The sequence below is a fragment of the Notechis scutatus genome, chromosome 3 (assembly GCF_049901735.1).
Source record: "Notechis scutatus isolate UNSWTSFEM ecotype Mainland chromosome 3, rNotScu1.2, whole genome shotgun sequence".
Classification (NCBI taxonomy): domain Eukaryota; kingdom Metazoa; phylum Chordata; class Lepidosauria; order Squamata; family Elapidae; genus Notechis; species Notechis scutatus.
Genome location: NC_142011.1, coordinates 187,152,621 through 187,169,655, shown reverse-complemented (window position 1 = coordinate 187,169,655; position 17,035 = coordinate 187,152,621). Strand labels below are relative to the sequence as shown.

The 17,035-nt window shown below is 36.4% G+C and overlaps 1 protein-coding gene across 3 annotated transcripts in view; it reads right to left on the bottom strand.

Moving 5' to 3' along the window:
• Positions 1-329: 329 nt before the first annotated feature.
• RIMS2 (regulating synaptic membrane exocytosis 2) overlaps positions 330-17,035 on the bottom strand; it is a 286,641-nt gene continuing 269,935 nt past the window's right edge. For 2 of the 3 annotated variants that reach the window (XM_087962082.1, XM_026689948.2), the window contains 5 exons: positions 15,019-15,160; positions 11,980-12,092; positions 9,301-9,402; positions 7,932-8,071; positions 330-1,907 (listed from right to left, as the gene is read on the bottom strand). In XM_087962082.1, coding sequence (XP_087818208.1) covers positions 1,689-1,907; positions 7,932-8,071; positions 9,301-9,402; positions 11,980-12,092; positions 15,019-15,160 — 716 coding nt within the window. In that variant the 3' untranslated portion in view covers positions 330-1,688. The remainder of the gene's footprint in view (positions 1,908-7,931; positions 8,072-9,300; positions 9,403-11,979; positions 12,093-15,018; positions 15,161-17,035) is intronic. The other variant, XM_087962081.1, reaches the window with a different exon arrangement.

Sequence of the window (17,035 nt, the reverse complement as noted above, 5' to 3'; positions counted from 1 at the left end):
TTGGTGATGGGTGTCAAAATTAATAAATGTTATGTACTTTGTTTAAGGCGTTTAAGAATTTAAAAAAAAACCTGCAATCTCTTTGGGCATGTGATTCTCATTAATAGAAATATTAAGTAGATACAGGACTGCAGCTCAAATTATGACTTGAATGTCAAGTTCATATTCACTGATTTCCCATCCCAGTTTATGAAAACTGAACAGAAGAGTTTAATAGGTAGCAATTTATTTGGCTCAATGGAAGTGATAAGATGCTGATATTTACCAAGACTGTTCTGATATTTCTTTATCTAGAAATGATACTTCAACCTTTGAATGAATGATGCTGGTGCTGAAAACAAATTTATTAAAGACGTTTTACAAATGGCCACATGATTCCAGTATTTTGCTGTAGAATTCAATTTGAAGGTGAGAGGGAAAAGTTTTTCATGCACTGTACAATAAACAGCAAAAAGTTCAATTTGTTATCAAATACATGCTGAATTATTGTAAGGTACTCCCCAAGCCATGTTGCAAAATTCTTTTCAACATGCTTGAAAAAAGTTCTTAAACAATTTTTTTCTCAAAGATTTCAGAAATGCAGAATCAGTCTGTATCCCTGAATCAAATAGGGAGCTTGAGAGTAGTAGTAAGTCAAAAAGTAGCAATTTCGAAGGATAATGATCGTCCTGGGAGCCAGGACAGCAACGAGAGGGCAAAAGGAGGATGGGGGAAACAAGAAGGGAAAGAAGTGTACAATTTGCACATATTTTGAACTTTACAAGGCTTGTACCTTTTACATTTAAATAAATTTAATATATTACATTTATTTCTTGTCACATAAACATAATTTGAGTATTTGCTAGAAATTATTAATTTGTCATTGTTGTCTGCAAAAACACAGACCATGATTGGTTTAAAGAATGATAACTTGGTGTGTCTATCACCTTGTTGCATTCTCTCCCTTTTAAAACCATGCACTAGTGAAATTTATTTTTAAAAATAATATAAATTGTTGAAAATGGCTGATTTATTCTTTTTTTTTTTTTTTGCAAGTTGCAGCCCCAAGAAAATAATTTTAAATGTTCAGCATAATCTGTGTCCATGCAAAAAAAGTGTCTTTAATTCATACAGTACAGTATAGCCACAGGATTTTACTTTTCAATTAGTCCACGCTGGATTTGATTAGTAGCCGGAGTTACAAAGCCTGCCACTCTAAGTCTTCAAGCTTTCTGATAAGGCAAGTTTCCTCTGCTGTTAATGAATGCAATGACAGCTCACTTTTCTTTTTTTCTTCTAGCACGACTTCTTTGGGTAGTTCCATATATCTGTGGCATAACCAGGCTTGGGTGGGTGCGGGCAGGAAAGGGCCAGTAAAGAAAAGGGAACAAGAAAATAGACGTGCCATTGAAGGGATTCTTGTTGTATGAGACAACTTGATTCTTTAGTTTAATCCATGGCTTCAAATTGGATTAAAAGTTGAGTGTTACTGAACTCCAAACCATTCAGTTCTTCCAGTTCCACTCCTTCACCTGAGGACTTCCTTTAGAGCACAATGTGTGCAACTTCCTCTGAGAATACAGGATCGCTTTCTAGCCCTAGAAACAGGCTCCAAAGACGCAACATTAAGCATGCAGTGTTACCAGAGCTTGCGACCTGTTAATTTTTTTTTTTTGTAACGCTGGTTGCTATGATAAAGTTCACAGCTGCTATGAGCGAGCGTACGACGGTCCTGTTGAACTTTCGAGAGATGATTGGGAAGGCCTTCTTGTAAGAGGGGCCAAAGTTGGATCTACTAGGGACGAAGGAGGAAATAGTTTAAACCAGCCAATCACCATATTGGACAGGTCCAGTTCTTCTAAAAGTATCTGTGCCACTCCCATAAAGGATTTATGATCCATACGCCCATAGTCTCCCCATACAATAATCTGTTGGATTAAAAAGAAATAATATATTTTAAGGAAATAGCGAAGGAAATCCAATATTTTATGTAGAATATTTCTGAGATGGATAGATTCATATGTGCTGGTTTAATGAACCCAACAAGAAAAATATGAGCTGGAAACACTGCTTGGAGTCCAAATTACTTTTACTTAAGTTCATTCCTGGCTCTTTTCTAATTTAATCTTCTCCCTGAGCCATATTATGATGTACCTAAAGAGTCCCTTAACTTTTGAAGAACGGAATGGCCTTAGATGGCTCATGTTACATTTCATCTCAAATGAAGATTAAAATTTAGATTCTAACAGAGCTAAATCCAACCAAAAAATCTCTTCATTATTTAAAACATTGACCGACACATTTGATTACATAAAAAAGACTTTGCAAATTATGTTTGCAAATGCAAAAGGATATCCCCAAAATTTAATTAGTACTAACCAGTACTAATTAATTAGTACTAACTCTAAAATCCTAAAAATGCTATTCATTATAAAATCAAGGCACATTGTTTGACTTTACTAAGGCTGGCATGTGGAGTAAGCAATAACTCAAACCTTGCTAGCCTGCTGAAAATGTCTGATAATAACTCCCTTCCTAGTACATTTTGTAGCAGGGTTGCAATCAAAGCTGCACAAATATCTATAAAAATGACAGCATAAAAGGAACACAAGTCATTGATTCCACCTTTTACCTATAAGAACAGGTAAATAGAACAAAAGTATTTCTTTGAAAGGGTAAAGACTGCAAGTCCAAGATAAACCTCTGATGATAACCTGAACAAGTTCACATACTTGGGAAGAATTTCAGAGTAATTTGCCATAGCTTTTTCTTAAAGTGTTCTTTCTATATCAGTGGAATCCTTCAGGCCTGAAGTCTCCTGGTCATTTCCCATTCAGCAAAGGTCATGAGATCTGTTCCTTAATAGTTCTCAAGCTAACAACTTAATTTGGACCAGTGTAAAGATTTGAAGATATTTCAGTACTGCAACACTGGATAGATAAAAAGTAGAACATCATCTGAATTTAGGTCCTTTCATATCCGAATGACTGGTAATCTGTCTTGAATCTCATTCCAGATCTATCTCTCAGTTTTTTTTTCTTTTTAAACACTTTAAACTTTTTCAGAATGATAAATGTAATAAATAAATAAATACAGTTGGAAGGTGCTTATCTATTTTCTTCCAAAATAGATTTAAACGTATCAACCTAAATAATTGTTTACAGTTTAAAGTATGGCTATATGAATGATAATCTGGAAGCAGCTCCCAATAACTACAACATAGCTATTTCTATGTGACTTTTTACCAAATACGCTATGAGACTTTTAATCTGCAGTCTTGGATTTAATTTTTATTTGCTGCGGTTTCCAGTCATAATGTTGTATTGTACTTCTATTTAGGTCACAGCAGGAGGGAGCATCTAGCTTACTTTGGCTAATTTTGGAAAAATAAATCAGGGTTAGACCTGATTAGCATAAGAATGGAAGACAACTATTAAATCTCCAGGCTAGACAGTGTTTGACTATGAGAATAATGCTATTTTTGCTCCCTTCTAAAAAGAGAAAATAGCAAGAGTGAATGTGAAAAACAACAGAGGATTAATTTTGCGAAGTATGCCTAGGAAGCTGTTTGGTAGAATTCTGCTAGAAAAAGTATGAGAAGTAACAATGACTAAAATTTAGGAAACGCAGTACAGCTTTATGCCATATAGTGATGGATATAATACTTTTTTTTGCACTTCAAATTGTCATTAATAACCACATGAATGCAGCAAGAAAATTGTGTTTGCTGATTTAATGAAAGTATATGACAAAATAAATCAGCTGGAATTCTGGAACATTTTAAATGACTATAGAGATAAAGGCTGATTACTGAACGCAGTAAGAATGACACAGGATAAGAAAGCATGGGTGAGAATAAATGGAAAACTTAGTAAATAGTTGGATGTTGAGTAAGATGAGAACGTGTGTTTCCCCCTTTTTTTATTTAATGCATTTACAAATAAATGTTGATGTCATTAGCAGTGAGTTGGTCAGGATGTGAATCTTTGTACAAAGATGATACTGTCTTGTTGGCTGAGAACCCAAATAATTTGCAATAAATTACGGCTGTATAATACAACAAGTAATATAGAAAATGATGTATCCAAGATAAGGATAGCTGTTATAAGAAAAAAAAATAGCAAGTTATACATAAATGGCAAAAGACCAGAGCAGGGAGAAGAAGAAGAAAGGGATGAAGAAATGTTCAGATGTGCAAAGATGAGAGACAGCAGGTAGTAAAACAAGAAGGTAGAGTCAAACAGTGATTGGTTGCTAAATTAATGCAGATTGAATACAAAACAGAGTACCCAGTATGAAATAAATTCTTATTGTTATTAGTTTGGGGTTCATAGAAAGGATGAATGAGAACTTCTACAACTGATCTATGAAAGAGTGAATGGTTGAAAGAAAGCGAGGACCTGATGCTGGATGAGGTTGATGAGTTTTGATGAGTTCCTCAGAAAGATATATGAAAATATGGAGATAGTTGGAGGTAGTATGGTTTGCAAAGATAGAAAACTTTGCAGAAGCTATGGTAGATTTTAATAGTATAAAATAGTTTTAGCTATATTTCTTTTTCTTATTATCATTTAATTTCTTTAGCTAACTCTTTTTCTCTGCACTCTGCATAAAAATGCTTATCTCAAATGGGAAAACAAGATGGATGTCTCTATGTGTATGTTAAATATTTATGTAAAAGCAAGGTAGGATATTATTTGTTTATAAAGTTGGAAATGGATTCGTATAACAGAGAGCTTAAAACAGTATTAAGCCATAAAACAGCTGGGGGGAGGGAGGTTAGCCTTCACTATATTAAATTAATATCCTAGAGCAGAACAGAAAAACAACTTGCAACCGAGGCACGAAGGAATTGAAGGATAGATGAAAGGCATAGGGCCTAACCCAAAGGTGCTTTTTCAAGAGGCAACTGGACTTTCTGGGTTTTCTTTGAAGATGTTTCCACATTACAAGATTCCAGAGCTGAGGAAGCTTCTTGGATGAGAAGCGAAACATCTTCAAAGAAAAAACAAAAAGTCTAGTTGCCTCCAGAAGTTGTGAAAGCTCCAACACTGGAAGTTTTTTTAAAACAACATTGGATAACCATTTGTCTGAAGCGGTGTAGGATTTCTTGCCTAAGCAGGGGTTGGACCTCCAAGCTCTCTTCCAATTCTGTTATTCTATTCTATTCTAGTTGCCTTTTGAAAAAGCATCCTTGGGGCAACCATGACCTGGATGACTGAGAATCCCCATGGGCATATGGCCTACGTAAAACTTAGCAGCTAATATTAGCTACTCCCTGTTCCCTACTTGCTCTCCCACCCCAAACTGAAACTCAGGCTACTGTTTCCTTGCTGCTTAGGGGGTTGTTTAAGGAAATCCCCAAATGCTTCAGGGGCTTCTTTCTGATTTTATGGGAAGCAACCAGAAAAGAAACTTTTATCAGCACAAGATGTGTAACACATCTTGAGAAGTTCAATGGAGTTCAATGGAGAAACACACAGCTATTGCATGATGGTGGGTGATATTAAAAAAAAGGCTTGCAACTTGAATAATGTCTCAAGTAGCCACCCAGCAAACCCTTTTGTACACTTCAGACTGAGATGTACACTGCTTTTGTTGTAGTAGCTACTGAGATGTTCAGTGCACCATCTGGTTCATTACAGCATGCAGAATGTAAATGTTTAAGATCCAAAATGATGAAGAGGGGTTGTATTGCTACACTGCTACAATGTTCTTCGCTTGACCTTTCATTTTGTTTAACTCATGGAACCAGATGGTGAAGTTCTTTGAATGATAGAGTGGTTGTCCCTGCCTTAAAAGGAATGGTAAGTGTTCCACTCCTATAAAAATTCTCCATTTAAAAGTTTATAGTAAATAATTCACGGGCGCTTCTACAGTTATCATTGTCACAGGCTTCTGACTTCTGTAGTTAGCGTGCCTATTACCAACCCTTAGCTGACTGGGCAGATGTGCCATTGCTGAAGAGGAACAGTCTACCGTATTTGTCCAAGTGCCAATGACCTATAATGGTAGGTGGGAATGACCTTGGGCGACAGGCACAAGCAGATACGATGCCTGTGGATTTTCAGTAGTCTGTCATTCATTCTTTCTAGGGCTGAGAGAAAGTGTCTGGTCCAAGGACATTCCGCTGGTTTGGGTTGAAGACAAGGCTAGAATTCAGAGTTTCCTGGTACAGAAAAATCCCCTTTGCTGAATGAAGATGTCCCTTTGATGTAGATGCAATGGAAATCACAGTCCATTTTTTTGTTGTTGTTATACTGCCAACTCTACAGCGACTCTCTTTGTAATTGATCTCCCCACTTCTTTTTCAAATTCCCAGGACAATTCTGTTTTCTTAAACAATGCTAAATTGTTTTATACCATGTAAAGTCTGCCCTGAGTAATGAGTAATTATTGTTAATGATCATGCAATATATTTATTTATTTATTGGCTTAATTATTTATTTATTTGAATTTGTCAAACAAAAAGGAGAACAAGAATAAAAGAATAAAAATACACTGACAGGGACAATAGACACGTTAGTGTACTTATGCACGCCCCCTCTACTAACCACTTAAGTATTATGTAAGGTCCACGGAAGTCAATTTGTGAATGAAACTGTTAAAATTTGTAGCTGAAACAACTGAATCAGATGGAGCATTCCAGACTTTGACCGCTCTATTACAGCAATCATATTTTTTACAATCAAGTGTAGAACGATTTACATTGAGTTTAAAGCGGTTGTTAATGGGTGAATTATTGCGATTAAAACAAAAAAGTCATTTACAGGTAAAACATTACTACATATAATTTTGTATGCAATACCTAGGTCTGACCGCAAGTGATGCAGTTCTAAGTTAGCCAAACCGAGAATTTTGAGCCTAATAGCATAGGGAATTCTATTGTGTACCGAAGAGTGCAAGATTTTTCTCGAGAAATACTTCTGAACCCGCTCAATTGTACTGATGTCAGATATTACTATGGTGGCCTTTTCTTTGGGGGGTCTGTGGTCATCATATGGTCTATTCACCCTCATCTGCAGCTTCTAGTAGGATGCCTTCTCTATTATATGCTTGTTTAAGCACTTCCCTTCCCTAGGGAAACCTTATTAACAATGCTACCTTATGGTCACTTACAGAAGGATTTCCTTGATGGGGTTGCTGACTCTTCGGAATGCTTTTCTTCATGTGTGAGAACTGCCTGCCTTTACATTGGCTATTGAAATCCTACCTTTTCAGGGACGTCTTCTCCATATTAAAGGTGGAGACAAAAGTGTGTTTATTTGCATTAATCCATTTATTCCTCTTCCATTCTTTTTTTAGTATGTATATTTTACATTAACTATTGAATGGGATTTTTTTCAGGGTCTCTTTCAGTTCAACTGAAATATTTTATGGGAAGCAATCCCCTTCTTCAGTGTAAATGTATTTGGATACAAGTAATTTAATTGTAGATTGTAGAGTTAGTTCTTTTTTGCTTTTAATGTATGGTTTGTTTATGGTTTGTTTTGTTTGTTGAGTGTCTACCGATAATAATTCTTCATCTGTAATTTCAGTGATTGGTTGTATTGGATTGTGTATTGTGGATGTATTATTTGCACAATCCAAACCATCTTAATTTGATATTTCAAATGGCCATTGTTGAGCATTCATGTCTAGCATTAATTGTTTGTGTTTGTCATCCATCCATATTTTATGCATAGATTGTCTCACCATTGGAATTAGTTCATTTAATTCTTCTGAGTGAGTTCTGTAATAAGTATATCCACCAATAGATGTAGGTTTGTATTGTTTTCTAAAGAAGAATTTTAATATAATTTCAGAAGCATTTACTTTTTGAGTGAATCTCATTTTTTTACCTTTATGAAAGTAGTCTTTAACAGTTACAGTTTTGTTATCATATTTTGTTCTATATTCTGTTAGTTCAACGAATAAACATGATTAATCTGCACAGTAGTGATGCAAATTACCTGTAAAACTTTCCCTTGAGGGTTCTCTTCAAATGACAACAGCTGCTGGTAAAGTGGTTCCAGCGTTTTTCTTGCCACTTTTGTTTTCTTTTTGGCTATACAGACTCCATTTTCTAATAGATACACCTTTACATAGGGTGCTTTGGAAGAAAAAATATAAACAACTGTTAAGAAAATGTTCACATTAGCTATGGTCTTGAGCAGTCAGTGATATTTAGCTTCCGCTGAATATATCTTCACACAGTGCATTTATGAATGACCAAAATTACTTATGCAAGCTTGTCTTTCCATCCTTTGTCCCTTTTCCCGAGCATTGGGAATCAGCAAATACTAGCAGTATTGCTTCAGGGTTCGATAGATGTTTAGTCTTCAATAGAAAACTAACCAAAGCAGAAGGACAATTCACAGTGGAAGCTTTGGATCAGAGGTGGTATTCAGCAGGTTCTGACCAGTTCTGGAGAACCAGTAGCAGAAATTTTGAGTAGTTCGGAGAACCGGCAAATACCACCTCTGACTGGAGATTTTACAGTATCCTTCCCCTGCCACGCCCCATCAAGCCACACCTACAGAACCGGTAGTAAAAAAAATTTGAATCCCACCACTGCTTTGGATCCCAAGAATACTAAGAGTTTAGCTTAGAATTCAGATTTAATCGTGGTTTCAATTAGGAAACTGTGACCATCCTAGACCAAAAATGCTACAGAATTTCTAGAAGTCTGGCACTCTGACAAATTAGCCATCAATAGACAGATAGACATAAACAATATCTATATACTATGCAAAAGAAACAAAAGTAAAAAAGGGACCAAAAAGACCAAAGTGCCTTCCCACCACCAATCAGCATCCAGATAAACATAGATTAGCTCCAACATTAACATCAGACCAGTAATCAAGTGAACAATACCTCAATCAAGGAACTGCCAAACAAGACAGCCCAGCCAAACAAATTTTAAGACCACCCCCATCAACACTGACAGGGCAAGCGACTAGTATATAAACTTAGAGCAAACTCCACTCCTTACTAGCACTGATGATGTTACCTAGTTTGGATAATGAAACGTCTGCAAGAAAGCCACAAAGCTCAGAGAGCACCAAAGACCAGTCATACTAAGAGTTTTAGCATTGTTAATTAATTTTATATATCAAAACTGGGACAGAATTAAGAAAATTGAATTATAAAGGTAATACTCTGTATTGTGCAGATCTCATCTCTAAAGAAGAGGACCCTACGGGGATGTTCAGTACCGTAAAGCTGAGACTACTTTCACTAAATGTTGTGGTTATGGAAAAGTTAAGGTTATGGAAAAATGAATTGCTCCCATACTATCACAGCATTTATAGTTCTGGGAGCTAAGCATACTTCTTTTACCTGGCAGTGTCTTTGAACCTGGTTTTACAACAAGGCCTCGTGCTCTTATTATTTCTACCTCCAATTGTCCCTTTTTGTCCATCATTCCAACTTGGATATCACCTAAAGAGACAAAAAAATGCAACTATTTAAATGAAAAAGGTGCAATTGTATGAATGCGTGCACACATGCACAAACACTTACAGTCTGGGATTATATAAATAGACATGAAAGTAAATGACTAAATAACTCATCTGTACTTCATCATCAATTCAGTTTAACTGAAAACTACATCTGATCACTCGATTGTACTAGATTCTGACTTATAGGACTGAACAATAGTTTTTCTATTTCTATTATTAACAACGTAAAGGATAGGACAGCAGTTCTCAACTGGGGGCTATGGGATACTTCAAGAGGGCTAAAGTTGAAAAACATATAGAACTGTTTTAAAGAGTTTATCTTTGATTTGCTCCCACAATGTCATGGAAAGGGAAGATCTTAACCACGGTAACAGTGTTTGTTCTTTGTACCAGGGTCTGATTTATGAACTTGTATCCACTGTAAAGGGTTTTTCATGGAAGTATCAAAACCATACAGAAATCTTTTAACAGAATGTATAATCATACAAAATCCCATTAGACTTTTTAATTTTCAGCATTTATAACATGCATCCAGTTGACATATCAGCAGTAGCAGTCAACTGAAAACGCATGTCTGAGCCACTTCATTTATCTGCTCTTGCATTACTGCCTGCTCTACCAGTATTATTACCAGTATTACCCAAATGCATATTGTTCTCCATGGCCACTTCATTTAGAGATAACTATAACATTGTCCTGCTTTTTTTCAGTTTAGGGACCATGTCTTAACAGGATGTGCATATTATGCAAAGAGCTGTTTTTCTCTGCAGTTTTAGCGTACATGTATATACAATATGCCATTATTACTGAGGGGGCGAAATCTATCCAAAAATAACAAAATACATTTCCTACAGCTACAAAGCAACGAGTTCAGATTGTCTGAACAGTGTGTCTAGTTATTTCTTTAATCACAGGGCATGTATAAAATATAAATATATAAATATAATTTTGTATCAAAAGTTTTGCAGTTTATGGCAAAACCTGGTTCTGTGATAAACTAAGTACAGTCCCTGTAAAGGAATGTCTGTGGCTCATGCACATGTGCGAATGCATAAAAGCATTTTTTTAATGTATTTTTGATATTTACCTGCCTTGAAAACTGCAATCTCATCCCATGGGAAATCAGTGGGACTGTTCATTGTGATTGTCTTCAGTTACATTTTAAAGTTATTTCTTGTAATTTATTTTCTGGTACATTAAAATCAAATGTGTAGCAAGAAAAACATATAGTGGAGGATCATGGTATGTGCCAAGAGAGGCAAAGAAAAGTGATGTGTATGATACTACAAACACTATCTAGCTGATGCCAGAAAAGGCATTGTTCCATGTCCGTATCCATAATAGAATTGGACAAGGGGTCACAGGAGAAAAGCAAGGTTGAAGTGAGCCACGGGAGAAAAAAGGATGAGAAATACTGCTAGAGGATTTATTTTCCCAATCAGCCATATATCTAATTATAATTTTCCATAAAAACACCATGATGTTTTCTAGAGGTTAGATATTAACAGTTGCAATAAAGCCATATAGAATAGTGTTAAAGTGCTGGATTATGAGAGGGGAGATCGAGATTTTAGACACAGAAGCCACCTTGAGTCAATCTTTCCTTGTCCATGCTAATTAGCCACAAGGCATTTATTTATTAAATTTCTTTGCCACCCATCTCACTTCAAAGTGTTAGAAGAAATGTCCCTCTGGGTTCAGTTCCAAGTGGGGAGAAAGACACTGGAAACATGGAGGCTGCTTGGGAAAATGGTTTAATGGTGAACAGGACCACATGGGTTTTGAGTCCCGGGCAGCTGAGCACATGGAGTGGGGAGTGAGTGTTATTTACACTGTCTCTTGGGCTTTGAACTAGAGCTTCCTATTCCTGTAGCAAGGACAAGTATCCTACTGGCTGTCAGCCTCCCAGGGGGCAGGGGTCTTAGCTAACTTTGTAGGCTGTGTCACAGGCTTGGTTGAAACTTGCTGGGTGATGTAATGAAGGGGCTTTCCTGTTGTGGCTGAATGGCTTTACCCTGAAGGATAATCCCATCATCCTGGAGCTGAAGGCCTTTTGTTTTGTAGATAGGCTGGCACCTGCTGGGGGCAGGGATCTGTAGGGAGCTGCTCTTTGTCTTCAAAAACATGTCTCTCCTTTTCTCATCCAAGGAAATATAATATTCTGCCTTTTTAATATTTCCTAGAATATTTCATTCTTCTAGGAGAGGGGTGGGTGCTAACTTTCTACAGAAGCGACTCTGAGTTGCTACAACATTAAACTACTTGAAAGAAAATCCCTTGTCATTTGTATACTGCTAGTTTTGCTTTAAGACTTAGATAAGCATAATGGAAAAATTGTGACCATGCAGGGCCAAATGTTAAGAAAAACGACAACAGATGCTCATAATCACTCTGAGGTGTGGGGGTTTTGTGTGCATGTGTGTAGGTTTGAGTGTTTTCCTTCCTCTTCAAATCTATTTTAAGTCAAAATTATTCCAAGAAATCTAAAGTGAATATAGATGGTTGACCAAGAGCAATACAGTTTGAGTGTGATTATTCAAATGTCAACATTTCTTACCCATTGCTGGAGTAGCTAGGGTCTGGCGTCCAACAAGCTGTGCAGGGCCAAGTCCATCCAGGAAATCACTGAATTGGCTATCTGCTGCCAACCGCACACCAGGAAAGATCAAACTAATAGAAAACACATCTCTTTTTACTAAGATGGTTCTAACACAAAGATCCATTATAAATTATATTATAATCATGGGCAACATTAGTTATGTTCCACTCCATATCTACTGTACATTTACAAATTGTTATTTTATGACACAAAAAATAAATTTATTACTGAATATGCTGAATATTTTATTTGATCTTAAAAATATTTTTGATCATATTACTTGTATTCTAGAGTCTGATCTGGAACCAAAAGATTTTAAGTAGCTTATATGGGGGGGAAAACACATTCTTTATTGTATTTTACAGTGTTTTAAATGTGGCTTTTAATATGGTAATACAATTGACTGAGACCTTAGACTTATATACCACTTCACAGTGCTTTACAGTCCTCTCTAAGCGGTTTAGAGAGTCAGCATATTTCCCCCAACAATTTGGGTCCTCATTTTACCCACCTCGGAAGGATAAAAGATTGACTCAACCTTGAGCCTGGTGAGATTTGAACTGCCAAATTGCAGGCAGATGGCAGTCAACAGAAGTAGCCTGTAGTACTGCACTCTAACCACTGCACCACCAAGGCTCTATAATTTCTGAAAAGAACCAAACTGGGCAGAACACATTTCCTGCTCATATTTTCAGTCAAATATTGAATTTAAATGTTGTTAATTAAAGGTATGTCATGTAAGCAGTTCCTTTGTTCTCAAGAGTATTTCATTTTCAAGAGTTACTCTAAGCCTCTTTCAAATTATATGTGAAGAATGACACTGAATGAAGACAAAAGAGTTTGCCTTAGATAAGCATATTTGTTATAATATTGCAAAACGCCCTGCATTGCCAGATGGAACACAGCTACTGGGATGTCTTCCCTATCTTCTAAATAATCTGGCTTTTTTTTTTTTTTTGACTGGCTGAAAAGATATTTGAAATCAATGTAAACTATTTCTTTTGCAGTGTCATTGAGAAATGATCACATGGCTTATTTTACCTCCTGTCTCTTCAAATGAATGCTGCCAGGGATGGGATGCTACTGGTTCTGCCTGGTTCTATAGAGCCGGTAGCTCTGAAGAGCAGCAGACACCAAACTGGTTCTGTGTTTGCTGCTGTTTGGCCCACCCGCCTGCCCAGGCTCTTACCTGCCCTTTATTTCCTGCTTTTTCAACCTCAGCTGCTTTGCGCAGCACAGCTGAGGTTTTAAAAGCAGGGAAAAAGAGACTTTTCCAATGCTATGCACCTACGTGCAGCACTTTTCAGCTGTCCGGGCGGCACAGCCTAAGGTTATTCTACACACGCAAAACATAATCACCGAACCGATAGTAACGCCGGTTGAATTCCATCCTTGAATGTTGCTCAAGATAGTTAACTTCATACATATATAATAGTGTCTAAACCAGTGTTTCTGAATCTTGGCAAGTTTAAGATAGGTGGATTTCAAACCCCCATAGTTGGGGAATTCTAACAGTTGAAGTACTGAGAGACTGGAATTTCTGGAATCCTGGGAGTGGCAATCCACTCATCTTAAACTTCACAAGGTTGAGAAACACTGGTCTAACAGAGACAGCAAAACTCAAAATGGCAGTCATGGTGGTGTACCTCAGGGGTGTCCAACCTTGGCAACTTTAAGACTTGTGGACTTCAACTCCCAGAATTCCTCAGCCAGCTTTGCTGGCTGAGGAATTCTGGGAGTTGAAGTCCACAAGTCTTAAAGTTGCCAAGGTTGGACACCCCTGGTGTACCTGAAGCCCTGCCCCTTTTGTGCAGGTATGCAACACACACATACAAAAGATATGAGTTTTGATTATACTTAGTGGTGGGATTCAAATAATTTAACAGCCAGTTCGCCCAGGGTCAGGTTGGCTGTCATGGGAGGCGTGGCTCATCCCCATCCTCCAGCTTAGCCGCACATGCGGGATTTTGTGATGGCCAACCTGACCCTGGGAGAACTGGTTGTTAAATTACCCCCTCCCTCTATCAAAGTGGATCCTGGGCACTGTGCTGCAATGGAGAAATGGAAAATGAAGTGGCTGGCATAAGGAGAGGAGGAGAAACAGGGAGAAGAAAGAGGGAAAGCAACCTTCTCCTTCACTTGCGCCAGCCTCTCCATTACCCATTTCTTCATTGCAGCACAGGGCAGGCCCCAGGATCCATTTTCATAGCGGAGTGGGTGGGTGTGTAATTTAACAACTAGTTCATCCAAATCAGTGTGAACCGGCTGAATCCCACCACTGATTATACTGTGGTGATCAACATCTTGGCTTTGTGCTCTTTCTAGAGATGCCACTGTCCTTCCACAACGGCCTTTTCCTACTTGGTACCTACCAACTGTGTTGAAATAAAATCCCATCATTCCCTTCTATCTTGCCTATTGGTATACAGCAGTGGCCAGGCATGCTAGAAGGATAGAAGGATGTTGGGGAAAGAAGGGTAGGCTATTTTTGTATCCCATTAAATGCATACTCTATGACAGCCCTTCTTTTACTTCGTTACATATGTAAAGAAGGTGACAGCCGTATTTATGTGATTGCCAGTCTAAACAACCAGTCCTGAAACTAGTATTGTGGGGTATAGGAAAATTCAGCAGGAGGAAGAGTAGCTGGTGACAGTCTGGGTGCTCTCACATCACCAAGTGATAGCAAAGTGATAAGCTCTGCTAAGATCCATGAAAAGCAACATATTTGTAGAATAAAAATATATTTTTCATATATACATAAATGAAATATTCATATATGTATATATGAGAGTTTTTGTTGGAAATGACGTCCCAGTATCAAGAGAGGGAGAGAATCACATTTATTGCTTCTTAAAAATGATATTCTATATTCAGTTAACCTCACTGGGATTTAGAATGATGTATGTTCACATGCAATGTTGTGATCTTAAACCCAATTTAAATCAATGACATTTGTTTTAGAGATATTTACTTACAATTACAGTCAGGACTTACTTTCCCTCTGAGCTATAACTGTTCATGCTGCCATCTGTAGACTCCCTGCTGGCCTGACGTGTCATCCAATTTCTCATCTCCACAGCCAACCCAGTTTCTGTGCTTCTTTGTACTGTACTCTTCAATTTTTTACCACCTGCTTCTGAAAAAAAAGGAAAATACACTTAGTTGTATCAAGTATCCATATAAATAGAAATATATTTAAATGGCCAATAAAAACATAGAAATTCAGAGTTGTACAATTTTGCAATAACACTAAAATGCTTAGGAGACATTATTTTAATGGTAGTTGTTACAATTATCACCTACATATGATCTTCAAAGTTAAACATGCACAGTCAAACAGTTTTATTTACACTGAAGGTATGAAAATAATTTTGCCTGTGTAATTAGGTTTTCCACCTAGCAATTAAATTGGAAAATAACTCTATGGACAGCCAGTATAATAACCATTGCATTAAGGGAAAGAACTTATCATGTAAATTAGTTTAAGCATAAATAATTATATTTGGATCAAGAAGTATCCTTTTATCTAGTCAGAAACTACCCAAAAAAAGCGAAACAAGATATTGGTATATATGTTTTGCATCTGTTGCTTAAATTCTTCATGGATTCATTACATTTCACCTTTCATTCAGGAACTCAAAAGGAGGTATATATAGCATTCTCTTCTATTTTCTTGAACAATCTCTAAATCTAGTGAAGTTAAATAACTAGAAGAATATTATTGTCACCACAATATTGTCTTTGTATAGCAGCCTCCGTGTACATAGGTTCCCCATGTATCTGCTACTTCAGTATCATCTTAATCTAATGTTTTCAGGAATTTCCAGACACTAAAATCAAATAGCATATTGAAGCAAGTTTTTGTACAAGAAAACATATATTATAATTTTGATATTTGCAAAGCAAATTGGTATTTCCTTTCCTTTCTAAAGAAGGATAATATTTTAATCATCGCTTTCTCTGAATTTAACAGGTGCTGTACTGAATTTGACCATAACAAGAAACTAGTGTAACAACAGTAATATTCTGCTAATCCAAATGCTTCCCATAAACAAAACACTCTGAATGTTGTTTAATATTTAAATGCTGAATATTACTATGAGTAGTTGCTGAGGTTGAAATTGAGTGACAAAATAAACTCCAGCTTAATACTCAAACTTTAAGTTTATTTATTTATTGCATTTATCAATTGCCCCAATCTCGAATTATTCTAAGCAGTGTACTAAAAAAAACACCACATTGTTACAAAGTTGAATATATATATATATATATATAATTGTGAAGAATAAAATGAGTGTTAAATCCTGAACAATGTACTCATCTAAGAGGACATGTAGTATGCTTAGAATTTCTGTAAATGTATATCTTAATATGTTTTGAAGCATATCCAAACTGGTGCATCTGCTATTTTTATATCTTGCAGCATAAAGTACAATGCAAAACTGTGATTATATTTAGTTAGGAAATAGTTCGCTATAGAAACTTTGCTAAATTTCTATATGTAAGATGTCAGAAAATAGCCTACCATATGGAGCAATGATGACAAGGGACTGTGATTTTAAATATTTTATACATTTGTGACTCAACAGTCAAACTTTCAGTGTTACAATAGTTTCCCCTTTGCAGTTTTAAAAGCTACAAACCACAGGAATAAAGTTAATTTATTCTTCATTAAAGTACTTCTGTTGCTTTTCCTCAAAGTATATGGGAAAGATGATTAATCTCTATCCTCTAAAAATGTATTTAGGTAAGTACAATTTTCTAACTCTTCAAAACATTTGCCAGATGCCTCACATTGCAAGAAAGCACTCAGCCAGGTCACACCAAAGTATTAATTACATATAAACTACATTTTTAATTGTAATTAATGTCTACTAATTAAAATCAATTGTCTTTAAAGTAAGGTATTGTACTGTATTCATTTTCACCCACATAAACCACTTAGAAGTACAAAAGTACGAGCATATACATACATTTATATACAGATATAATTCCCTTCTTCTTTCCAGCA